General features: G+C 42.8%; 1 protein-coding gene across 1 annotated transcript in view; it reads left to right on the forward strand.

Annotated features, from left to right (window-relative positions):
- The first annotated feature begins 1517 nt into the window (after window positions 1–1517).
- Cog3 (conserved oligomeric Golgi complex subunit 3) overlaps window positions 1518–27249 on the forward strand; it is a 41589-nt gene continuing 15857 nt past the window's right edge. The window contains exons 1-15 of the mRNA XM_065429923.2: window positions 1518–1723; window positions 2258–2389; window positions 2471–2532; window positions 3276–3441; window positions 3527–3601; window positions 3712–3804; window positions 4616–4863; window positions 6197–6415; window positions 8049–8154; window positions 8269–8302; window positions 8820–8980; window positions 11831–12092; window positions 14455–14540; window positions 23361–23450; window positions 26327–26447. Coding sequence (XP_065285995.1) covers window positions 1538–1723; window positions 2258–2389; window positions 2471–2532; window positions 3276–3441; window positions 3527–3601; window positions 3712–3804; window positions 4616–4863; window positions 6197–6415; window positions 8049–8154; window positions 8269–8302; window positions 8820–8980; window positions 11831–12092; window positions 14455–14540; window positions 23361–23450; window positions 26327–26447 — 2041 coding nt within the window. The 5' untranslated portion in view covers window positions 1518–1537. The remainder of the gene's footprint in view (window positions 1724–2257; window positions 2390–2470; window positions 2533–3275; window positions 3442–3526; window positions 3602–3711; window positions 3805–4615; window positions 4864–6196; window positions 6416–8048; window positions 8155–8268; window positions 8303–8819; window positions 8981–11830; window positions 12093–14454; window positions 14541–23360; window positions 23451–26326; window positions 26448–27249) is intronic.

The following is a 27249-nucleotide window of genomic DNA, read 5'->3' on the forward strand; positions in this document are numbered from 1 at the left end:
TAAGTTCGAGTGGTATATATTCCCGCATATGTGCTAGAAAAATTACACGCGCGTTAACACTTTGTTGCCATGCTGCTCACACTGATCTCCACAAGAGGAGGTCAGTTTAGTTTAGTTTTAGTGAAGGTCAGTGGCTGTTCACTACACTAACATCGCAGTAATGGTATAATAACAGTGCAGTAACTTCTATATAATTGTTAATTATTTTATCTTAATGATTAACTTACGATATTTCACTTATATAGGGCACTACAAACTCACTTTTTTTTCTGTTTTACAATAATGAGGCCTGGAATACATTGGCACAAGTATTTCATAAGAAGCCAACAAACAAAGACACCAAGGACAACACAGGGGAATTACCTGTACTGACTAATTGAAATATAGAAATTATAAATTAATGGAATTGAAAGTGGATGAAAAAACAACTTGCCGCAGGTGGGGAACGATCCTACGTCTTCGCATTACGTGTGCGTTGCTCTAACCAACTGAACTACCGCGGCACCGTTTTCCCATCAACTTTCTTGGGTATTTATGTGTTACTACTAGAACTAACCTTGGGAGTGTTAGCCAGCGCTACCACTCACAAACGTTAGCGGCGGATGTGGAACATCCTTTCTGCCACAGGCGTCACGAGTGCGTGATCTTTCTGGGTGAAGGCAACTAGTCAATAAGCCCACACATGCTATCTGAAACATCAATGTTGCCAGATTCGAGACCCTCGTTATTTAATGAACGAGAAGAAAGGGGCTTAACCGAGGGTCCCGATTTTTATTTATTATATTATGAGAAACGAACAAACAAAGACGCCAAGGACAACGTAGGGTAATTGCTTATACTTACTAATTTAATTAACGCAATGCGAAGACGTCGGATCGTTCCCCACCTGCGGCCAGTTGTTTTTTAATCCATTTTCAATTCCATTAATTTATAATTTCTCTATTTCAATTAGTCAGTACAAGTAATTTCCCCTGTGTTGTCCTTGATGTCTTTGTTTGTTGGTTTCTTATGATACGATTAATAAAAATCGGGCCCCTCGGTTAACCCCTACCCACCGTGGTTGCTTAGTGGCTGTGGTATTGGGCTGCTAAGCGCGATGTCGCGGAATCGAATCCCGACCACGGCAGCCGCATTCCTATGGGGGCGAAATGCAAAAACACCCGTGTGCTTAGATTTAGGTGCACGTTAAAGAACCCCAGTTATTCCAAATTTCCCGAGTCCCCCACTACGGCGTGCCTCATAATCAGATTGTGGTTTTGGCACGTAAAACCCCGCAATTTTATTTTTCTTCTCGTTCATTGGCACAAGTAGCAGCTTTAAATCTCGCGCTTTAAACGTGGTGGCAGTGGTGCTGCCATCTCACGACATATAAAACATATTCACTGGAGCACTTTAGTTTTTAGACAAATTGTTTACAGTTTGCTCACGTCAATGCCTATTTGAGCTTATAACTTTTTAGAAAAATGTTTTTTGTAGTAACAAGATCTGTATTTTACATTTAGAACCCATCGCCACGCCCCCATCTCTAACCGGAACCATGGTTGCCGTGATGCATACATGTGGCAACATGGCATCCGCGATGCATGTAAACATGAAGGAAATCAAGGATAACTTAGAAAACTGGGAACACCCGTCTGAACCTCTGGCACCCATCACCGAAAAACAAGCTGAAGGCATATCTCAGCTTATGGCCCATGTTACAGAGCGTCCTATGCCCGTTGGTGTAAGTAAATTTTTTCCGGGTCTAATTATGCGATGAAACGATGTCGTACGATGTTACTCTGCTGGTGCAGAGTTGTTTCTACGCTTTTTGACAACATTAGACGTCCACAAAATCGCGATAATCAATGCGTCACGTGTAGCTAAAGAATCCTTGTATTGAAAAAAAAAAAGAATTTTGTCAACATACGCAGCTGGCATTTCAGAGCTCGCTACAAATAGCTACGCACTCCAAGAAGCGCGATCAAATGTTTTCAGACCCTTCTTTCGCTTATGCGTTTTATCTCTCCTATTATAAAGTCACTTTACAACTCCTTAAAGGAAGGATGTGTCGATCGCGTAAATAAATAACGTCGGCATTCTGAGTTATGTTTACTACACCGATTCCTTGTCACTTGGGCTGCTGCCACTACGTCAATATAGTTGACGTCAATATAGTTGGTCGATCGTTGCCCAGTACCTTCACAGATCGTTCAACTTATTGCTTTTGCATCATTACGTTTCTGTTCCTAATTTCATATAACAAAAAAAATTACAGATGCCACCGAAGTTGTCAGTGACGCCAGACCACAAACGCAAAGCAATGCCACTTGTTCCAGAGCTGTCTGAGCTTCCGGAATGCTTGCAAAATGTTCTGAAAGGAGACGTAGTGATCACAAATGCACAACAGGTACGCAGATAACCGCTTCAATGTTGTCACGCCTCGTGACTGCAATCCACATTATGTGTCACATTAAATCTTTTCTTCTAGTTCCTGACGTGGTTCTCGGAGGTGGAAGAAAAAATGATGGAGGAGAGTGACTGGGAATACACGTACGGATTCGCTCATTTCTGCTCTTGCATTCTTTTTTTTTCTCGGATGGCATATTTTACGGCGAATATTGCTGGTCGATTAGAGGCTACACTATGTCCCGTTCTATGGATGGGATACATGGTCGTTTAGTTAATTATGCACAAGGTCACATGTTTGTTGAGTAGAATATATCTGACGTCACGTCTAATCGACCAAAAGAGATGTGCACCAAGGCATAGAGCTTCCTACAACGATTATTAGAGGGAACTGGCGTTGCCAACCTTCTGCTACCATGGAAATTACTGGTGGTGAGTAAATAGGTTTGTCTCTATGTAATCCTTGTGCTGTGGCTTCAATCATTTTTGTGAAGTTATTTATTGCTCCTTATATTTTTAAATTTCCAGCACTCACAGTTTTCTAAACACAGGAAGGCAACTAGTCTCTGCAAACATGCATAGTCATGGCAAATAGTGGCATTCATAACATAATACCTTGTTGAACAACAACAATATGAAAATTCACAAATCTATTTGAGGCCAATAGGATGTAATTTGAGCAAATTTATTTACCGACCATCATCACTATGCTGCCTTAACTGCCATAATTGTGGCTCCCAAAGACACTAGCACCACAGTTCCTCTAGTAGTTTTTATAGGAAATATCATGCAGCAAGGAAACATTACTCCAAATCGACTAGTGAAATTCATAGTTAGCTTTTACATTGTCCAGGCATGAATTTGTGTTTCCTTGTGGTTTTGAACAGGAACTACATCGACGTGGTGGCATCGTACCAGGAAAAATGTTGCGAACTGCTACGTGAGATTGATGCGTCGATGGCGCAACTAAGGTTGCTGCAAGAGGAGTATGAGTTTGTGTCCAACAAGACAAATGCACTTCATGAAGCCTGCGAGCACCTACTGGATGAACAGGTACCTTAAGATAATTCTATTATCTCCTATTTTGTCTACACTGTCTTGTCCATTATTAATGACATCTTGTCAATTTGTTTTTCAGTCAAAACTGATGAACGCTGTTGAAACCATTGCCGAAAAACTGCGGTACTTTACCGAATTGGACTCATTATCTCAAGTAAGACCCAAAGGTTCCCTTTTTTTTTCTTTTTTTTTTTTTTTTAGAGTGAATAACCATTGCCTTACTGTGACTGTGTCTTCTCTGTTTTCCATTTCTTCTTGATTCAGAAAATGGCATCCCCGGATATTTCCGTCCTGAGTGAAACTTTCATACCTATGTTGACGAGACTGGATGAGTGTATCGGCTATCTCGAATCAAATGTAAGTGTGCCATGTCTCTTGTCATTTACATGCTTTATGTGTTATACAGCTATGTTCCTATGTGGATGACGATGGTAGTTATGAACATAAAATTTAGTGTATTTATGTCTGTAGCCCTTGAGGCATTCATCAGGGTTCGCTATAATAGTCAAGGGTTACTCTCCTTCTGTTGTTGGGACATCTGTTTCTGTTGCTCCTTTCACAAAGCTACACTTGAAACACAGAGAAGTCATGGTTTTGTTCCCCACTACTGGCAGGTTGTCTTTTATTCTACCCTTCTTTGCAGTGTAAACTTGAGAAAAATACAATCACGCTGCTTGCTTATCTCAAAACTCTGCAGTAGTACTTCCATGCCTTCCATGTTTTCAATTATGGCTGGCCCCTTTAGTAGAATTCACCTAGGCAATACAAGCAGTGCACTAATTGAATAACATGCCTTTCATGACTGATTAGTTGTCTTAGTGTCCAGAAGTTCAACCTGGGTATGAGGGATGCTCTATTGGGGTGCCGTGGATCAAGTTTGATTATACAGCGTTCTTCAGTGTGGGACAGTTTCGGAGTACAGTTGAGCAGAATGTGTTTGATGGAGCCCATAATTGAACAAGTAGCCTCATGCTCTATAGTATGACGACGGCGTAACTACCGACCTACCCATTAGAACCCATCCCACACCGCTCATTAGAAGCATTTTGTTCTTGCCTTATTTCGGAAACATGTGCTTTTCACTCTGTTTGGCCTGCAATTGAACACTTGAAGAGACCTTGATTTAAAGCAGGCTCTTAAAAACTGCTGCTGGCTTCTGCTCTTTCAGCCACAATACAAAGAGGCAGGAACCTACTTGGTCAAGTTCAAGCACATGCAGTGGCAAGCACTGGAGATGATTCGTTCGTATGTGACAAGCACTCTGGAGCACACGACACATCAAGTCTTGTCCCGCAAGGACCCGCTGTGCTCTACCGACAATTCTTTTGCTCTCCTGTATGGCAAGTTTAGGACTCACGCACCAAGAATTCACTCTCTGGTAGGCCAGATTGAAGAACGCGTGGAACGAAATGCTGAGTGAGTGACCAACTTCCTTATTTTTTTATCACCTGCTCTTGAAAAATGTAATGCTCCCAGTGGTAGCTAGTTTTAATCAGCTCACTTACTACATAAAAAAAAATTGTCAATTTAGACTGGTGTATCATTTTTTCAAAGAGGTGTACGTAGTATTTGGCTCAAAGAGGTTGACCACTAGCGAAGGAAATGAAGGTCGATCGTCCCTTCTTTGAATTTCATGTACAAACCCGCAGTGTCACCAACATCGTTAGCTTGCCATGAATTGTTAAATTTCACACATTGGAGTATTTGTTCTACAGGGAAAGTTCCCATCAGTTGTGAGATTGAGTTTTTGTCAGCCCATAGGTGCTCTGTGATTCTATTTTTCTTATTATTAATGATCTCTTAGCCAGCCACTCTCACATGAGGTAATAACGTAGATCATCACAGAGTAGTGAAGTTGAAGCAATATGGCAGTGCGATCTGTGTTTTGGCTTTGCACCCTTTCTTACACACCTAGCCTCTGCTCTGATAAAAGGGCTGTCAAGTTCACCATTTCAAAATTGTAATTTTTTGGTGTAGCTTCTCTAAGCCCTTCTAATCCATGCTTACAACACATCTGGGCTGTAAGAGACCCTGCAGCGAGAGAGGCCCCAGTTAAATTTTAGTTAATTATGGTCATTTAACGTGCACGTAAACATAAATTCACAAGTGTTTTTGCATTATGATCCCGTTAGAATGCAACTGTCATGACTGGAAATCAAGCCTGTGACCTCGTGTTCAGCAAGTAAATGCTGTAGCTACTGAGCCATCAGAGCAGGCAACATATAAGGCAAATCTGAGTACCTTTGTATTGTCACTTTCATCAAATAGGTACCGTATAGACTTCATTAAGGCCTATACTCATGAAAGACCTGCACGCCCAACTTGGCTGCTCCACATTTGAAAAAAAATAAAAAATAACGAAAGAAAGTTTGTCTGCTCTTGAATTCTGATTGCAGGGTGTGTTGTGGCTTCAGGCATCATTGGTAAAAAGCTTGAAAGTCAGAGGCATGTGTAATGCTATAGATGGCACGAGGACGACTATAATTCACAAGTACACTTCCGCATGCCTGAGCTGCAGTGATAGCATCAACGGTGAGAACTATAATAGGTGGGCACCAGGTAAATGACATGCATGCATAAATAAACGCTCATATTCGCAATGCAAACATTAGCACTTGCTCTTTTGGTACACAGGTATTGTGTCGATGTGGCTTGACCCCATCTAAGGGCTGCACCTTTTTGAGATCATGAAAATAAAGAAGTTAGGCCCTTGCACAAATATATCCAGCATATGTCTTTATGCATCCAGGTATCGAGAGCTGCTGGATGCTTGCCATACCTGCTATTTTGGGCAGCGAGAGACCTTGCTCGGGCCTAGCGTGTCGACAGCCATGAAAGAGCTTGCAGCTGCTCACCAGCGCGACCACTGTGCTCTAGTGAGAAGCGGGTGTGCCTTCTTGGTGCACCTTTGTGAGGACGAGCACCAGTTGTACATGCAGTTCTTCACCAAGGCCTCTTCTCTCTTGGAGTAAGTCAGTGGGCACAACTTCGCAGGCAGCTCGCAAAGCGTCTCAGATTTTGCTTGAAAAAGTCCAGAGGAGTGGAAATGCTTCACACTCCATCTCGTGTAGGCTGTTTTCTGAGCTGCAGCACACACTACTTGGTTCTTCACTTCTTAGTCAAAACTCATAATGCGCAAACTTTGACAGAGGCAGGACAAGTGTGGTGTCAACTTGCAGGTTGGTAATCGTATTTTATGGCTATTCAGCTGGGGGAAGTGTAGTTCACAGAGAGAGCAGAAAATGTTTAGGAAAATAAAGGCAAGGATCACTGCTAAATTTACCAAGTTACGGAAGTTCAAAGAATGTGTTTTTAAAAAATGCTGTTCCTACTCTGCAAAGTGACCAGTGTGTAAACGTGGGCATTCTTTCCATGGTGGCACATGTTACCTCTTTGAACTTGAGCTGCTGTTTTGAACAGTGTTCTCGAATTGAATTTGCTTGATTAAACATTTGTAGCAATCCTTTGTTTTATTCTTCTTGTGTGGGTTGTGCTGTATTTTCTGTTGTTTCTGCACGTTGCACTCCCAGCCTAACATTCCTGCAATCACGAAATGAAGTTAGTTACATGTTTGCATTTGGCCCTGTCTCTTTTGCTGGGGTGCTGTCCGTGCATTACAAGTTTCTAAATTTTTGATAATTTTTTTTTTCCATAGCTGGCTTTGTTGTTCAAATTAAAAAATGAATGTATCGATGATATATTTCTAATGCAGTCAAGCCCATTTAAGTGACCGCACTTGGTGGGAACTCTTGCAGAGTCTGAACGGCTACTCATTGTATAAAATATTTTCAAAAGACCTCTGACGCATTACCCACTGACAACAAACTGGTTTCCACACCAGTTCACTTAGAATGTTTGGAACAGACCAGAGCACAGCAGCACTGCAACCACCCTTCATGAAAATCAAGACATACTTACAAACCAGAAAGGTAGTAGAGAAGTACTTTGATGCACAGATAGCTGCTAAACATGACCTCACCAAATTTGAAGGTCACTTACCTTTCATGCTGAATGTTCTGGCAAAAATAGAAAACTCTCTGTAATCATGTCGCTACCTATCCTGCCCTGTGAAAGCCAGCTGCGGCTTTGTAAAAAGAAATGAGTTAAGCTTGAAATAAAGCAAAGTTTTGCAATGAGCTTCGTATGACAAAAACTTCACGTTGGATTTCATGCCATGCCTCTGCATGTTCATGCCACTAGATCGCATCGATTGAGGGATGGTTGTCCTGGTGAATTGTTAGATTGTAATCATTGGGTAAATGCTGCAGCCAGGTAGACCTCACTAACAAGTTTTTGAGAAAAAATATGTGTGTGTGGCGTTATTGCATGTGAGGCATTGATTCTGCAGCTTGTTTAATGTGAACTTAGTCAATGACTGTTCTCAAAGCATGTACAATTATAACAAGTATATCCTGTAGTAAACACTTAAAAACTTGAGGACGGCATGAAGCATGTCATGCTGAGCAAGCTCAACTGCAATATGTAGTCATTATCATACAAACGGTACTGAGATATCACTTATTTCTATAACTGCAAAAAAGGTGTCATGTTTTATAATATAAATATACTTGTCATTGTTTCTTTTTCATTTTTTTCTTTAGTGACTTTCTGAGTCACCTCTGCGAGAGATTGTATGATGTTTTTCGTCCAATCATCATCCACATAAATCACCTGGAAACACTTGCAGAGCTCTGCAGTATATTGAAGGTACGATATATTGTGCATCTACATATTCCATGCATTGTTCCCCTTGAACGATAAGCAATTCTGTTGTTGTCTTGCTACTGGTAGGAAATTTATTAGAATGACTTTTGTTTCCAGGTTGAAATGATGGAGCAACACGTCGCTGCAAACCGTAAGTGCTCCCGATTTCACACAATAGACCACTTTTCTAATTCGCAAGTGCGCCTTCTCTGCATTGCACTTTTGCCTGACTAACAGCTCTAACACTCGTGATTCAAATAAAAACAAAGTGCTAGCTGAGCATGCTGGGGATTGTCTCTTGCTCATGGTTTGGCAAAGAAAGCCACGTTGACATTTCCCATGTCATGAGACAAGGGCGCTGTTTGCATGCGCATTGTTTGCAAAAATGACTGTGCCCCCTTTAGTTTGACTAACTGTTGCATAGGAAAGCTATCTTTACAATTACAAGAAGGGTCCATTGGTGTTTGTAGTCATTATAAATGGTCTCAACTGTGCACTGTGCTTAGTAGCTTCAGTGAAATGGTCAAATTCAACTGTGATGAAACATATTGACTGTATGTACACATGTGTTCAGGGTGACGAAACTTGTCCAGTAGACATATGATTGCTTTGTATTCTATACTCACTTGTTCCCTTTCTTTCCCCGATTCTCTCTTTGACTGTCACAGCGAACGAGCTGCGGGCGTTTTGCAAGATCGCCCAGCAAATGCTTGAAGATGTACAGGAACGGTTGGTCTACCGGACATTAGTCTACATTCGCACGGATATCTTGGGCTACAACCCCGCTCCCGGCGATTTGGCATACCCGGAAAAGCTTGAGATGATGGAGGCATGTGAAAGCTCAAATCATTTTTTAATGCAGTGTTGTTAACTTTACTTGTTTTTTGTCTTTTTAACAACTTAACCTCTTTGGAGTCGCAGCGACTTCTTTAGTGACATTTTCCTGATCTGTTAGTGTTTTTGGCAGCATTGTCCCAGTAATCTGCTCAGTTCATTGAAGAAGTCAAATGTAAATACAGCTAACTACTGGATTTTCAGCGAGCTTACACTGCACTGGTGGAGACGTCCATCTTTGCTTTTAACTTACATTGTTTCTGCAGTCACTTCAAAATCGGCATCACATTTTAAAAAAAAACGTACAGAAAACAATATTGTGATCCATCTGGGTGCCTTAAAGCTGCTTCTATAAGTAAAGTAAAACCTTGAAATCTGATGCCCTTTTCATAAATTAGAAGTTATCTTGCCTTTCGCATTCTGACCATTGACTGGCCACCACAGGAGGCAGTTTAAAGCTATATTCAATAAAATAATAAGAAAGATTTAGAAGAAAAATAAAGAACAATCAAAACATTGAAAAGATAAGTGTTTCGGCAAGTCAACTCATTATCATGCTTATCACTTAGTGACATTTTTCTAAAAGGAGCGAGCATTTTGGGCTGTGACCTGGCCACCCCCCAAAAGATTAACGTTATTTTAATTTTTGGTCTATTATGACAGAAAATATTAGCATTGAATTGAAAACTAGATGTCAGTTTTGTGCTGTAAACTGTAATGTGTGGCTTGTTCTCCCGAGTGGGAAGTCCCAAGCACATTTCAACAAGTGAGAGTTGTGACAGACAAGCTGGTTTTTCGCTAATATTGCATTGGTAGTCTTTGGTGGCCATGTAGTTAGTGCAAAATGGCTGAGCGTGAACACAAAGTGGCCATGAATGCGCTGCACAGAATGTCTTGACGTCGTCTGCTGCATTCTTCTCTAGGCTGCCCCGCTGTAATCCCCCTCGCTTATCAGGTCGCAATGCTATTGCCCAACAGATAGCGGAGGGCAGCCAGGAGCAGCGCTTACGTAAAAGAAAAAAACGGGGCGGGGGATGCAATGAAAGATAACCACAAATTGCACTGTGCGGCGGGTTGCTGCGCAGTTAATGCCAGTTGTAAGAGGTAGCATGCATGCCTTTTCTGGCAGGTATCGCTGCAAGCTGGGAGTTAGCAGGGATTCCATCAGGTCTTGGAAAGCAGCACAGAAAATAGATGAGCAACTTAACACACATGCATGAACTGTTGTTCATTGTGGTGCCGCTCTCATTTATACAGTCCTAGCTGTGCTGACCGGCTGGCCATTATTTGCATAGTGTTTAAAAAGCTTTCATTTGTATATGTGTCCCATCACTTTCATCAGAGAATTACACAATGTAAGGATACAGAATGATACAGAAGGCAGCCTCCTTTTATAGTAAGTGGAAAATATGAAACGGCAGGCATTCATATTTTTGGCACTGTTTTTTGTCCATCTTTTCCTTTGCTCGTTAGCTGCCTTCGTACTGTAGGTTCAAGGTGTGCTCTCGATGTTTCTCGCTTCCTGTACTGGTGATAATGAGAAAAGGCTGCACAACACGTGGCTCGCGGGCCACATGTGACCTTCCGTCGAATTTTTAGCAGCTGCTGTGGCCAGCTTCTGTTGTGTGCTCGTGCTACAGTCATTGCACGGTGCTATGATGCGAAAACAACAATTTTGTCACCAAACATGACACACAACGTGAATCAATGGCATCAGGCACATAAAAAAAAAATCTGGCAGCATACAATTTTATGTTAGTAGCAGATACTTTAGTTACCAACCCCAAGTTCGCATTATTGGCGCAGTGTTTATACTTGAATCGAAGATGTGCTTACCAAGCATGTATCGATTTAATGATAGCAGGTGGTAGCCCCTGCAAGACGATATATTTATAGGTTGTGCTTGTCTTTCTTTTCAATCTTGAAAAATATTTGCGCGGATTGTGACGCAATGGTACTAAGCGTCAGACAAGGTTATTGGGATCTAGCAACATCACCACCAATGATGTCGTTTGAGGGTTTCTACTTGGCCAATACAGGTAACATGCCTATCCTCATTGAAACATTTTAAGGAGTTTTCAAGAATTCAACCCTACCAACTCGCCCACCTGTCCACATTATTAATATATTCATGCCTTCTGACACCCATCAAGTTACTTTCTCAGCATAGAGTGTGATATTACATGGAACAATTTAGCCTTGATGAGAAACCCCTTTACTTTGCCGCCACATTATCTTGGTTAGGCCTCATGCTTTATACATATGTACTTAGCCTCCTCAGACTCAACAAAATCCTAGTCGCACGATACCTTTTCAAGTCGCTTCTTATTGTCAGCTGGTCTGGTACATTTCTGAAAAAGTACTTGCTTGATCAAATTGCACGTGCACGTGCTTGCTTCAGTACTTCCATAAATGCGGATAGAGAGGTCATTTCTCCACCTTGTGCAGGTAAAAGCGTATTTTGTTTTCCTAAGCCTATTTATACAGAATTAACATCCCATGACGGTTCCTTGGCTTTATTTTCCGTGATGGATTGCCGTGTCATCTGGTGGCACTCTAAATGTACGACACATTCATTTCTCATCGTTGGGGACAATGCAGCAGTACGTCTCTCAGATTGTATATCAATTTTCTTTGAAAAGCAATAGCAACAAAATTATTACACGCTTGACACGTAGTGTAGCCTGCATCTAGTCTTATGTTACACCAGATTTCTTTAGCTTATCATTCCTGGTTTAACTTTGAAAATGGTCAAGACTGTTGTCCATTGATGTGGGCAACAGCTTCTGTAGAGGTTAATATGTATACGTACCAACATTGATCCCTATCTTTCACTTCTGTGCAGAGCATTGCAGAGAGTCTTACGCAGAACTCTTTGAGCCGGTCGAGTTCTCGGGGCTCCCTGGTGTCCATCGGTTCATCCGCCTCTGGAAGCTTGCCCCATCTGCAAAGCAGCACCAACTCTGGCGAAAGGCCAAACGAGGTGGCCGTGCTCCAAGTGTCGTCAGCCCAACACATCACCGAAACCAGTGGTTGCAGCACCACAATGCACACAACCATTTCAGCGCAGAACTCGGATGCTGTGCCTTCCACGAGGCACAAAGGATGTGAGCTGATGTTCAAAGTACTCTCAACGTTGCACGGTGCCCGAACATTGTGGAGCCATATCGCTTGACCATTCTTAAAAATGTATTATTGCATATTCATGCCTGTTTCGGCTAGTATACTAACCTGGAAGATAACGAATGCACAAGGAAGGAAGTTGAGGAGAGCACAAAGCGCAAAGGAAAGGAAAACAATGTTCATAACATTAACAAATTGAAAGATAACAGTGCAGATTTGGCTTCAGATGCAGATAGACTTTCTGGTTTCGACAAATAAAAAATAAAATAAAAAAGAGAAAGAAATGGACTTTGGCGTGCCATGCAGTATGTGTTAGAAAATTATACTACAGTCAAACTGCGTAACGAAGTCGTATCCAACATGAAAATACTTTTGTTATAGCCAGTATTGATAATGACCATATACTGTATTTATTTAAATATAAGGTGAGGTTTTTTTCTTTTTCCATAATCCTTAGCCTCAAATTCACCCTCCACACTATAGGTGAGGGTGATAGATTCAGTTACTATTGTGCTACATTTCCAGCGATCCAGATTTTTGGCAGCTGTGCAAGCTGTAGCAACTAATAAGCCACGGCAGGTTAGACAGTTCAGTCTATCTATCCCACTATCCAGTCTGTTGTTGACAAGTTTGACTTCGCCTTGCCATCTGCTAGCCGCTTTGTTAGCTCAGATGGTAGAGCGGCTGCCCCGGAAAGGCGGTAGTCCCTGGTTCGAGTCCCGGACCAGGACGAATTTTTCTTGAACTGTGAGGCTTTTCTTTCAAGGAACCCGTATGGGTTTCCTTTGCAGCAATTTGCTATGGTTGGTTGGATGTATCATTTTCTCTTTTTTCCCTTCTTGACATCCGCCGTGGTTGCTCAGTGGCTATGGTGTTGGGCTGCTGAGCGTGAGGTCGCGGGATTGAATCCCGGCCACGGCTGCCGCATTTCGATGGGGGCAAAATGCGTAAACACTGCGTGCACTTAGATTTAGGTGCACGTTAAAGAACCCCAGGTGGTCGAAATTTCTGGTGTCTCCCACTACGGCATGCATGCCTCATAGTCAGAAAGTAAAACCCCATAATTTTAAATGTCCTTGAGCGTATAACCTGCACCGAGAATTCAAAAATTTTAACCCTAAAGGCACTTCACAGTAGCCTGGTGAATGCTGCCGTAAAGCCACACCAGAAGGCAAAATTTGCACTGCCGTGAAATTGCACCTCAAGGCAAAATTCAGTATATAACTGGCACTGATTATTAAAATTATTTCAAAGGCTCCTGATTATTCAGTGTTTTGGGCAACCCTGCCAAGTCTGAATAATCCATCAGCTACTCTGTATCGCTTTATATTATGCTGCTTACTTAAGTTCTTTTTCTCAGGTCCCCCAACTGGTACCCTCGCCTTATAATGGTCACCACCTTATGATCGACTAAATACAGCATTCATTGCAAGCTGATATAAGCAGGAAACATTTTAGGTTTACTTTAGTATGCATGTATGCAACATACAATAATTCAAGACAGTAAGAGCAAAATTAGTCAAGAAGAAACAGGCCAACCTTCCCTGGTCACCTAGTTTCATCCAGAAATCAAATAGCCCTAAATTTTTGTTCGAGCATAGGCATCGCCTGAACATAGACACTGACCGGCAGATATGCTCAAACAAAGAAAGCATTTGAGAATCATATTTCCCATGCTAAATTCCAACATAAAACATCTCATTACATACGCGATCTTACGGTACTTTCTTTGTTCATGGCTCTTTAGAACTATGTTACATAAATATACATCTGAGAGGAATCGTGCTATACCTTTTTATCATGTTCATTTACGGCGATGTGTCGTCGAGCAGAGAAAGGGTGGAAAGAAATGGCTTTATGGTGGCTTTACTAATCAGTGCACTCTCAAAGGGACACTATCCCAAGAAAGCGTTTAATTGAGAATAATCTTCAAAACTTCCTGTTTCGGTTTCTTTTCCAAACACTTTTAGGGCGAATTTCATGCAATAAAGTTGGGGCTTCATATGGCCAACAACTTCATGCAGTACCTTTACTGTCATGTAGCCAAATGCACTCAGCATAGTTGTGCAGTGATTACTACAAAAGCTTTGTATCAAAGCTTTTGTTAGCTTAAACTCTGCCTTACTTATTCAGTTTAATTGAAGTTCTCGGAGTTCAGGTTAGCACAGTTCCACTGTATTATATATCATTTCAGGCAGCATGCATGCAATTAGGTCAACGTCGCTAACGAAACAACAGTTATGCGAAATTCAGTGAGGAATGCTTGAGCATGTGAGTGCGAAAAGGAGCAGTTTTATCACAGGATTGTCAAAGCTGTAATAATGTGGGGTCACGTGTATTTTATAGATTCCCCTGCTGACCTGCATGGAATGTGGTACCCTACTGTTCGAAGGACGCTGGTGTGCCTTTCGAAGCTCTACCGCTGTGTTGATGTGAGTGCATTGCGTTCTTTTCATTTCTCCACTGTAGTGCAACCTCTCTTTAATTCAGGTACGAAACATTGCTTGGAGAGTGACATAAACTGGATGCGTGAGTGACATAAATTAACATGATGTAATCTGTATTATCAGTGTTCCATGTGGAAAAAGCCATGATCTCACTGAGATTGGGAATGAAGAAGTCTGCAAAGCATTTTTGCATACTGTATTATTGCGCGTATAGTCCGCACCAAAAATTCAGTAAAGTTAACAGTGAGGTCAAGGTGAGAGTTACTGTAAAACCCTGTTAATTCGGATTTCACGGGACCGGGGAAAATGTCTGAATTAACCGAATGTCGAATTAACGAGGTTTCAACAATATAACTCAAAAAGTGTCTAAAACATCAACATACCTTTACTTCATAAAATAACTGGTCATTGTTGCTTGTTACGCGCAAGAAATTTGCCCCGAAAGCACAATTTTTTGGAGTTCTTGTAGGTGGTGCAGTCCGCCACAGATGTCCTCCAAAACTTTAAGGGTGTCATCGGCCTCGTTTGCAGTGCAGCGCGGCACTTCACATGCATCCATGAAGGGTGCATTTTTGCTATCAGAGTCGGGCTCTTCATCGCCTAGTACATCCAATACTTCGTCGTCGTTGAGGCGACCGGCAACGGTAACATTACTATCAATGTAGACGTATTCGTCCAGTGGGACGTCCGGAGGCAGAAGTCTGTTGAAGCGACTGTCATCTTGCTCGGCGTTTTGTTTAACATCCACATCCCCGGCTTCCAAAGAATCACCGTCACGGACAAAGCCGCTGTGTCGGGAGCAGTTCGCAATTACTGCAGGCGGCGTGTTACTCCACACATGCGCCACCATGTGCACTGCACTGAGCAGAGTTACATCATATTTTTTCTTTGCCTCCATACAGAGCAACATGCGCTCAAGCACTTGACTTCTGTATTGGCCTTTCACATAATGAATGATTCCCTGATCGAGAGGCTGCAGGAAAGCCGTTGTGTTAGGTGGCAAAGAAAGCAGCTGTGTGTTTGTCAGCCCCAACACATTATTGTGCACACTACAGTTATCTAGAACAATAAGCGCTTTGCGCGATTTTGCACAAAAGCGGCGGTCCAGTTCGTGCAGCCAGGTTTGGAATATCGCTGAGGTCATCCACGCCTTTCGATTCAAGCGATATTCCACAGGAAGTTTCTTTATGCTTTTGAAGCATCTCTGCTTTTCTGCTTTGCCGATTATCAATAGCGGTAGCCGCTCCGTGCCCGTCATGTTGGCAGCCAGCAAAACTTTTATTCTGTCCTTGCTTCGTTTACCGCCAACGCAAGGGTCTCCCTTAAATGTGATGGTTTTATCCGGCAAGGCTTTGTAGAAGAGAGCCGTCTCATCTGCGTTAAAAATGTTGCAGGCATCATAATCACCTAGGCGTGTGGGTAATCTGGCCCTCCAATCTTCTACAACGCCTTCATTCACAGCTCCTTTCTCACCATACATGCTTCGGAAGACCAGGCCCTGTCTTTTCTTGAATCGGTAGATCCAGCCTTCCGATGCCTTGAAGTCTTCGATGCTGAGCTTCAGCGTGTACTTTTTGGCTTGAGCACAGATAAAGGGGCCACTCAAAGGCAGCTGTGCGTCGCGCGAATCGGCAATCCATCTTAACAATGCTTCTTCGAGTGCGCTGTCGTTCACAGTCTCTTCCTGTTGTCAGCGAACTTGTCCCTGTCGTACGCCTGAAGAATCTCCACTTCATTTTTCACGTACATGCTGAGCGTGCTTCTTTTCACATTGAATTTATTCATTATGACCTGCCAAGGCACCCTGCCTTCACGGCTTAGTGCCAAGCGCCAGAAGCGACTGCAAAGCCAAAAGTACATCATTGCCGCCATGTTTTTGAGACGTAGGTTTGTCTGCAATGTAGCAATAAAATAAACATGATGGCATTGACATATTTCCAGCCTTTCGGCACTCCCTGCACATGCAAGCACGGCCTTTGAGATCACTGCAGACTAATCCGAGACACCATCGCTGGCGGTGCGATTTGAACACACCCTAGAGCCACCCTATCCTATATGCCTCATGTGCCTCCGAGTTCTGCGAACTCTCTGAATTAACCGAAGTACGACCAAATATGTCCGAATTAACTGGAGTTTCATGCCATAGGGTTACGTACATGTTTCACGGGACCAGTCGGTGCGTACGAATTAACCAAATTTCCGAATTACGGGGGCCGAATTAATGAGGTTTTACTGTATATGCGAATTTTGCTTTGAAGTTCAACAAGGCTGTTTCTTGGGATAGCTGGTACGGTTTACTCATAATGGCAAAGCCTTTAGCGCAATTCAAAAAGACAGAGATGTGACAGAGACACGCGCTTTCCTGCGTCTCTGTCACGTCCCTGTCTTTTTTAATTACGCTGAAGGCTTTGCCATTATGAGCTTGCCTTGAAGTGTGGCTTCATGGCAGCTCAGCGTGCACTGCCGTGGAGCCGCACCTCAAGGCAATGTTCTCTACCATTCAGTTTCGTTATCTCCTAGGGAACCCCACCCTCTTCCCACCCTTGCGTGTTGAAGCTCCCTTTGCCCTCCTTTATGGTCGTCCATTCTCCTCCTCATTACGGGTTATCATAGTGCAGACGGCGCCGGCAAACTCATACATCACCCATTCCCATGGCGTTCCCACAGTCACGATAAGGTGATGAGCCAAAACTCTGTTGGGATTGTCGGCTCAATTGCATTTGCTCCATCACCGTTGCCAATGCAACGGCTGCTCCATCTGCGCTGTCATCTTCTTGTGTGTGAATGCAAGCTGCGAAGTGATCCATTTCGTGTCGCGTATCATGTGACTGATTTGTGCACGATAATGTTCGTCGTGTGGATCCAGCTTTATCAGCATCGTCAAAGAATGAGGGAAGAGAGCTGCTGGCAGAAGATGCGACTTGTACGAGTCATGCATCTGCAAATGGAGACTGTTCTTGCAAAAAATTTGAGCATTGTTGTATTCAGTTATTTTCACGGATTTCAGTGCAAATTATTATTTTTTTTCCGGGCTGTTGTAATTGGGGGTGTAAGTTATACATGGTTGCAGATTATATACAGAAAAACATGGTATACCAAGAGCTTGTTGAAGCCCGAACATTGGCTTCTCCCTATGCAGAGCTCACGTTGATGGCAACACTCGGTGCTTCAAGGTTGAATTAACAAACTCATTGCTTCACGTGCATGTACCAGTGCATGCAGAATGTCAAAGTAACCGGTACCGAATTAATGGATGTTGGCTCTTATTCACCCTTAGGTGAGCTTGGTAGTGCCACCATCGCCAGCTATCAGTCCTTTGAAGGACACCAGATTTGAGCTGTATTAACCAATTGCCTTTCTGCAATGGCAAAGCGTCTGTTCTCTTACCATGAGAACATACCTTATGAGCGAGAAAGAATGCAACAACAAAAGATGGGTGGCAATGTCACCTTGAACTTTCCGCACCAGTTCGCCAAGACTTTTGACAAATTACTATATGGGTCTAATTAATTACTTGTTGGTAAACGAGAACTAAAATTGCATTCTAAAGAAACAAGAAGCTCAGGGTAGCAAGTTTCAAAAATTTTTACTGTGCCATGACAGCACAAATATAAGAAAATAATAAACTTTTCGTACATCACATTCAGTGCACACCACATTCACATTCAGTACAAAATTGAAGAAAAAGGAAGTTCGGCCTTTCTTTTTGTAACAATAATACCGTAAAAACCGGAATATAGGTCGAACTTTTTTCAAAAAGCCATGGCGAAAAGTCGACCCTCGACCTATATACCGGACATTGGCGGAAAAACTACGGAAGTCTTGCAACAATGGGCGAATGAAGTAAACAGCCGCCTTCGCCATCGCCATCATCAGTAGCGCGGCGTTGGTTCTTTATTCTATTAGCGGCGAGAATTAGGAGTGGCGCCCTCTCGCGAGTGACGTCACGGCCAGGACGCCGCTCGCTCCGTCTTGCTCGGCTGCCGCGCGCGCTCGTTCCCTTCGTGTATGCTTGGGGTATGGGTGGCTCGAGCCGTACGTATTGAAGAATACGTCGGCTTCTTTCAGCTGCCATACCTTAACCACAGTTTCTTTTTCAAAAGCGTGTGAGTCGAGAAACTTTACGGCTTGGATATCGCAAGCTAAGTAGCGTTAAAGGGGTCTACTAGGTTTTGCAATGCATATATGCGCCGCGTCTATAGGTAAATTTTGACTAAAGAAAGAATATCTGCAAATTCAACGCGCGAAGTTGTGTGTGATACTTCGCTAAACACTTAACATTCCTTTAGTATTTAGCTATGAGAGGCATTGCATTTTACGTGGAAGAAAAATTTGGTAATTGGCGTCAGTATGTTATCCGATGTTAGAAAGACACTGCCCAGCGAAGCTGTCATCACGATTCGTATTACTCTGGTGTGTTGTTCTATTCAAATATGGCCATTCATTAATGCGTAAAAAAATAGTTAGGCGCGCATTTCTTATTAAAACGTTTGCTGCTACTTTCATCCCCCTCTGAAACAGGCCTCCAAAAAACGAATTGCTCATGGCTACTAACACGACGGCGCGTCATGTAGAGTATTTACATAGTTAATTCACAAACACCATAGTAGCAATCACCTGAGAGAAAAGTTTCGTTGTTAAGATCGAGAGCCACTCAATTGAAAGTGATGAAATGTTTCATAGTGGCTCTCAGTAGCCTTTATCGACAATATGGCACACCCCTGATCACGTAACGGCAGCAATCGACTGTCCGTATGGCGAGGCACGCTATGTTCACGAAACTCATCATTTCACTACAACTTCGAATTAAAACCATAAAGCATTTTTTACAGCACCAACTGGAATGGCTAAAGTATTCTCGAGCTACTACACCGCAGCTTAGATTGCCTACAAAAGGAAAATTCAAGCACCTTCTGTCTCACGATGTCTCGATCCAGCGTTATTTAATTATACAAACGGATAACAATTCGCTTCGTCAGTACATAAAAGAGAACCTTGCAGGCTAAATTAAGTTTGCTCCAATCCAATCGCAAACATTCATAAAGAAAGCACCACAAGCCTTGCATATACTTTCACTTGATTTCTGACCCTCCAACGGGGAAATTTCGATATCTTGAATATGTCCCATTCTACTAGTCTTTGACGCTTCGACTTCTTTCTGGCTGCAGCTATGCAGTCCAGCAGGCATGCTTCACTAAAAAAATTGGGCCGAGTAGCCTGTGTCAGTTCGCCAAACAGATTCGTCATGTATATTCCTCAAGCAACAAGCACCAGTAAATTTCTCAAGTGAGTTTGATTTGATTTGATTTATTAATTTCCATTTACACACACACATGTACAGAGGAGTGGTAAATTGAGGTGGATGAGGGAAAAAAGCCGCACAGACGCGGCTTGAGGTAACCTCACCCCCTTAGGTACAATATAGCTGCATGGGGTAACACATCAAGTGCCATATAAGTTACATTTATATAGTGGCCATAAAACATTGCAGTTATACAATATATGAAAGAACAGTGAAATATTTCCACAATAACAATGCAAAACACACTGCAGCATTGAAATAAATAAATGATATACACTAGGTAACATAGACAAAAAGAGAGGAACATAACACACATTATTAATCATTAACAAACGCGCTCTAAAGAGGTGAGTTGAACGTGTAGCACAGGAAAGGGAATATATATTGGTACATTCCTATTTGTACTCTGTAAATACCTGTAAGCCTTCATTAACTTTACTTCAAGTTTCCGCCGCTTACAAAAAATAAACACGTGAAGAACCGCCTAATGTTGATAAGCAGGTAAAGAAGCAAGTGAGGCGTGTAGAATCTAAGCTCCAGTATTAGTTAAGTCCCCGTGCTACTGCCGAGCGTTTCTGTGAGGAAATGCAAAAATTCGATAATATACCATGAACTACTCGTCGTGAGCAAACCTGTTTTAGCGGAATAAAATCAACGTGACTGCTGTAGAAGTCATATATAGCCAGCTTTGTGACATACTTGTTGCACCGCGGCAGGTATGGTATCATAACTGGATTCCTATAGGCTATGCTTTTGCGATTGTCTATCCGCGTATGAAAAACCTGCAATGGGCTGGTCTGCGTCGCTTCGGCTGGCACTGTAGTGTTGCCTTCGAGAGCTACATTGTTGTCTAAGAAATTAGCTCTTTGAATAAATGTTCGCAAAGGAAGACGTCGTAAAAATATATTTGAGACGACCACCATAAGTATACAAGCAGAGAGAACGAGGGCGAACAAACGAAAACACCGCAGAAAGCGCCCGGACAACGCCCGAACTGTAGCAGACGACAGGCGCGAGTCCGTGCCCTGATGTCACGCGAGCGGCGCTCGCAGCGCCGCTCGTGTTCGTTCTCGGGGCTAATGGCGTGGCGACATTGTGGCACCAGCATTTTGCGTTTCCACTGTCGCAAAGTTATATTGATTAAAAGCTGCATTTTCATTTTGTTTCAAAATGAGCGGAAGCCGACGTCAATTCACCGTCGCCTTCAAGAAAAAGGCGATTGAGTACGCGGAAGCCCACGGCAACCTGGCGGCACAGCGCGAACTTGGAGTATGCGAAAATAGCATTCAGTAGTGGCGGAGGTAAAAGCAACGTATTACAACTTGCAGCAACCAAAAGAAAACGTCATTTCGTGGCCGGATCGCAGCGGACTGCAGAACTGGAAGGCAAGGTTGCGGAGTCCGTCCGAGAGCTGCGTGTAAGATCGCTGCCTGTTGTCAAATGCATTTGTTTGAAAGCGGTAGAGATCGCACGCGCCTGTGGACTGGACAACGAGAAGCACTCGTCATCCGACTCTGTTCAAACGTGTTGCTCTGATTCGGAGTAGCGCTTGCGGACTTCGTGCCCTTCTGTGTACTGTACACCCGACGAATTTTTAACAGTATCGCGCGAGCGTCGACCCGCGTGTTTGTCGGCACCTTTTATCATCACGGCACGGAGCGGCGAAATAGTGAAAGTAAGGCCTGTGTACACATGCGCGTATCTCGTTTGTTTCGCTGCTCAGCGCCATTAATACGGTGTTGACAAGTACGCGGATCGATGGTCGTGCAATACCGCTAAAAACATGGCCAGGTGCACATGCGAGCAGGATTTAGATAAATACTGTCACCATTGTGCAACCCACTGAGTCGCATTTGTTTATAGGTAAGGGTGTCATGTCTTTCGGTACTTTTGGCACTGAAAACGATTTTTTTTCATTTTTAGAATTCGTTAGTTGGGGGATCGACCTATAATCCGGTCCGACCTATAGTCCGGTTTTTACGGTAAACTTTTTTTACCAAATGAATGAAAAGAGTAGTTTTCATGGAATATTTTACTAGCCTAACTTATTTAACGTTGTTCACTAGCATCCCTTTAAAAGGACACTAAAGGGAAATACTAAGTTGGCGTGGACTGTTTAAATACCATTCCAGAAACCTCGCAACGCTTGTTTCATGCCAAGAAAAGACTTAGCTTACGAGAAAATTACATCTGAAGGATCCGTACACCGTTTTCGAAATGCAAATCTTCTGCCGCACAACCGGGGGAGTAGTGATGTTGCATACGCCATCGCCACCCTTCGCTGCCTCAGTGAGTAAAACAGCGCCCGACAGACGGCAGTACCAAGCCAACACAGAGCAATCGTTTCACTGCTGCAGCTGTTTTCTGGTCAAGTGGCGTAGACTGTTCGGGCATCCCGCGACATCACATGGAAGGTGAATTCCCTACTACTTGTACTTTGTGCGAGTTACGCAAGCCAGTGAAACCAGCGCAGTGCTATGCTATAACGAAACTATTGAAATGCGAAAGCGTAGGTGGCACAGAATCAAATGAAATGTTTCAACCGCCTGCATCATTGTCAAGGGTAATTTCAATTAGTTTTTTTTTTTTCTAAGAATGAAATGGAACTAGACAAGTAGCATTTTATTTTCATCTTATAATACAATACAAGGTTGTCTTTTGCAATGAGTGGTTGAGTGCTAGTGACAGATTTTAACTGAGGAGTGGTCTCGTCATCAGGCAAGTGCTTGAATGTCCCGGTGATCTCTACTATCACGTACTGCCTCTACCTCAATTTCTCTATTATTAAGGCTCTGTTCACGATAATATTGAGATTCTCGAGCACTACTCTATCACTTTAGCTTAGCTTAATATTTGCCTTTAGTGTCCCTTTAAGTTGGTGGCTCCATTGCTTACCTCATTTTCAATATTATAACGCCTTCTTCTGCTGTCAGCCACTGTACTGTATTTACCTGAATATGACTCATGCTTTTCTTCTGAAACTGCGTCCGAAAATTGCCTGCACATTACAATCAGATGCCAAACCAAAACCGCATTCATGCTGTTGGCAACAGCCTACCGTCAGAGCTATCAAACGCAGCGTCATCACCATTGCAAGATGACGACAGAACACGTTTCGTGAAGGTTGCCGTGGGTTTGTTTTGTGCTTGACTACAGTCTGGAACAGTATTCTCTATCACTTTCATGAGATTTCGCATTACTCTGCACCAGATACGTTGGCATATATGTGCGGCCACATTCCTGCTGCTGTACCAACCTCGCTATCTGAACGCAGTGTCAAGAATACCCGTGGCCAGTGAAGTGCAAATGGCGATGCTCCGCTATCATTATAAAAGCTAATTTCTAACAAAATTTTCCCTTCAGTGAAGCTAAATTCTGCATGTCTCAATTTTTCAGATCAAGAACAAGGGGAGCATGCTGTATTTTTCTTTTATAAATGGGGGCATGTTGCATTCAGGTGCACCTTTCTTATTTCCTTTATTTCATGATTTTTGATTTTCCAGAAAACCATATTCCAAGGGCTCAGCCAGGAAGTGCTTGCAGCATGCATCCATTCCTTGTCCACTGCTGGGAAAGAAATCTCAAAGAACAAGGTTTGTGACAGTGCTGCATTTTAGATTGCAGTTGATTGGGTTATTTCGCAGTCATTTTTACGCAGTGAAAGCCACCATGCAGTCGCTTGCTCGGTATGAAACAGCTAGGAACACCACCTATGTCGAAGTCGCAAGCATTTGCTTTGAGACATAATTATCAGATTACAAAATGAAAGTTACCTTGTGTACACCTCATTCAAATGAACAAATTTGTAGCGCTTTTTTTTTTAGCCAGTAATTCATTATTATTTTCTCATGTCACATTTTGCCAGCTCCAAGTTCGAGGTGAGCTAGGAGTTTGTGCAGCGGTAGTAATGAGAGTCGACAGTGCCGTCCTGTAGTGTAGCTTGCGTGGAAGCCCCATAGCAGCCGTATGACCAGGACATTGGTGAGAATGTACTGGCAGCATCGTTGAAGAATTGTCACTAAGACAGCAAACAGACCCCTAAGACAGTCAAACCTCAGTATAACTTCAATATGACTTCAGTGTAATGAAATTCCCAATATAATGAAGCTTTTAACTACATTAAAACCTCATTACACCGTACCCGCTTAAACAGCACTTTCGTTTTAAAGGTAGTAAAGTCGAATCCCCACCTCAGCGGCTATTGAGCATAATGTGTTTTGTATCCGCATAAACCATACCAGCTTATTGTGTACGTATCAGTTAACACAGTGTTTGCACTTTTCTTAGCGCAATCACAGCTGTAGGTCGGTCAGGCAGAAGAACAAGCCTCAGGGGTCAGAACTGCCTCCAAGTGCAAACGCAAAGGGCATTTGGAAAGGGGAAGCTGCATTAACATCAACATCCTTTCAGCATCGAGCCAGAGAGTTTTGTGACTAACTAGTGGTGGCCTGTGTTATGGCATCATGCCAACTAGGACTCGTGTCATACCAAAGCTTGGAACAAAAACCTGGTGCTCAGTATAAAAGAAAAATTAGACCTCATTTGTACTATCAAACATGTCACAAAGTTGGCACTGGCACGCAAGAGGGATCTACCATTAACTACAGTGTGTGGCACTTGAAATGCGAAGGAGAAGATGCCCGGCAGTGCTGCTGGGGCCACGAAAAAGTGTCAGCTACGTGGTTCAACTTTTCACCATCGTTGCCTCTGTTATTGCCGAAGTGTCGCCTAACGACAGTGATGAGGGCGACACGAAAAGTGACAGCACGGGCGATTCAGGCCGACAGTGACAGAAGCTGCGCCTTACGTCAGCCTTATGCACGTGTTTGCTGAAAACAGGGGACTGGCAGAAAAGCGGGCTTGCAGCTTAAGGGAGTTTGGGACTGCTGTCATCGCTGCTAGGCCGCCGTGGCATCAAACAAAAATAACAGACTATTGTTGCATGAATAAATGCTGCATGTTTTTTTACCCTTTTGTCCCACTCTCTCGCTGATTTCACACTATTTCGGTCAAGCAGTACTACTGTTTAGTACATACTTTGTCCGAGCTCCAGCCAACCACAGTTTAACGGAGTTTCACTGTATAACTTGTTCATCGAACACCATATTTAAAGCCTCAATATAACGAAGTGTGTCTGTACATGATTTCTATACATGTTTTCTATACATGATTTCTATACAGTTAAACTTCGATATAAAGAAATAGGTAAAATCGGCAATTTGCTTCATTATATTGAAGTTTCGTTGTATTTAAATTCAACCTTTTATGCAAATAAGCACAGCCACCTATCGATTTTTCTTACACAGGAAGGGGCCGCTGAAATTTCCGAATTATTGGGCAGTCGAAAAAAGCAAATTTGAATGAGAAAGCAATTCATTGCAATGAATTTGGGAGTCGGTGACGAATGATACGGTTTCATGACATGTCAACGATACCTTCACATCGGCAGTACGAATTAGGTAAAGCGAGCCACGCTTTCGCTTGCACTCCGCCCCCCACGGCTGATAGCGTCGCCCGCACTGAGACGACGATATCATGAAAAGCGCCGGTAGCGGGGAGTGGATGCTTCGTCTGCCTCTTACTTCAACGGGTCGCCAAAACTCGAAATTACGCAACCTCCAATCTTAAAGGCGCAGTAAGACAGCTTACATGATGCCACACCATCTCGGCACATCTGCTCTTTGCACACGAGGCAGATTACCTCTAAAGCAACGTGCACGGATGCATATGCGCTCAGCCACACTTACAGCCAAGCGCAACCACGGCCAAGATGCACGGCAGAAATCGCAACGTGTGCCAAGCAAGTGTGGCTTCCTTTGTGCTGTGCTGCTGATGTGAACATATCGTCGACTTGGCATGAAACCATATATTTTGTCGCCGACTCTCAAATTCAACAAAATTATATTTTTTTTTAGTTTGCTTTCTTTCTGACTGCCGAATGATTCAAAAGATTTTGCAGCTCCTTCCGTTTAAGAAAAATCCATTGTTTATTTGCACAAAGCATAGAATTTCGATATACAGTGGACTCCCTTTAAACGGAACCTCAAGGGACCAAGGAAATGGGTTCCATTTATCGGGAGTTCCATTTGCTGATAGACAAAGTTGAATAAAATTGCACAAATACGAAACCAACCAACCATGAGGATCGTGTTCCAATTAAGGAGCAGCTCCTTTTAAGTGAGTTCAATTTATTGAGATTCCACTGTGATGAAGCAAATTGCTGATGTTACCGACTTCGTTATACATTGAGGTTTAACTGTACTTAGAACTCGCTTATACAGCTTCACTGTTTTTGATGTAACCATTGCTTAGATTGGGACACATCAGTGAAGGATTTCTTGTTTTGTATTTGGGGGCCGTTTTTCTTTTTCCCTGTGTTGTCAGAAATAAAGTGTATGCTTGAAACATTGCAAAGATTTTTCAATCTGTGATCATAATCCCCTGCTATGTTGTTGTCTTAATTTTACAGGCCACTTTAGATGGAGAACTGTTCCAAATAAAGCACTTGCTCATCCTTCGAGAACAAATTGCACCTTTTCAAATAGACTTTGCCATCAAGGAAACGTCCCTGGACTTCACAAGGATTCGAGGTATGTATCATTAGATATAACCCGCTGTAGTGGTGTGGTGGCTTCGGCGTCTCTCTCCTAAGCACAAGGGTACGGGATTGAATCCTGGCCACCACAGCTGCATTTCAATGGGGGCAAAATGCAAAAACTCTGTTGTACTTGTCTTTTTAATGATAATAGTAAGTCAGGATCTGACAATGTCTGCCGAATGCACTCCAACCCATTTTTATTATTCTGTAAGTTTCCCTGTCATGGTTAAGGTCCCCTGTGAGTAATTGGCCTAGGTAAACATAGTCCTTCACAGACTCTAGAGGCTCACTGGCGATCCTGAACTCTTGTTCCCTTGCCTGGCTGTTGATCTTTATCTTTGTCTTCTGCATATAAATCTTCAACTCCATTCTTATACTCTCTCTATTAAGGTCCTCAGTCACTGGTTGTAACTCGTCCCCAGTGTTGCTGAACAGGACAATGTCATCTGCGAATCGAAGGTTGCTGAGATATTCACCATTGATCCTTACTCCTAAGCCTTCCCCGTTTAATAGCTTGAATATTTATATCAAGCATACAGTGAATGGCATTGGAAAGATTGGGTCCCTTTGTCTGACCCCTTCCTTTATAGGTATCTTCCTACTTGTGGAGAATTAAGGTAGCTGTGGAATCTCTGTAGATACTTTCCCAGATATGTACGTAAGCGTCCTGTTCTCCTTGATTACGTAATGCCTCTATGACTGCTGATATATCTCTACTGAATCAAATGCCTTTTTATAATCTATGAAAGCCATATAGAGAGGCTGATTGTACTCTGCAGATTTCTCGGTCACCT

Source organism: Dermacentor albipictus, chromosome 1 (assembly GCF_038994185.2).
Source record: "Dermacentor albipictus isolate Rhodes 1998 colony chromosome 1, USDA_Dalb.pri_finalv2, whole genome shotgun sequence".
Classification (NCBI taxonomy): domain Eukaryota; kingdom Metazoa; phylum Arthropoda; class Arachnida; order Ixodida; family Ixodidae; genus Dermacentor; species Dermacentor albipictus.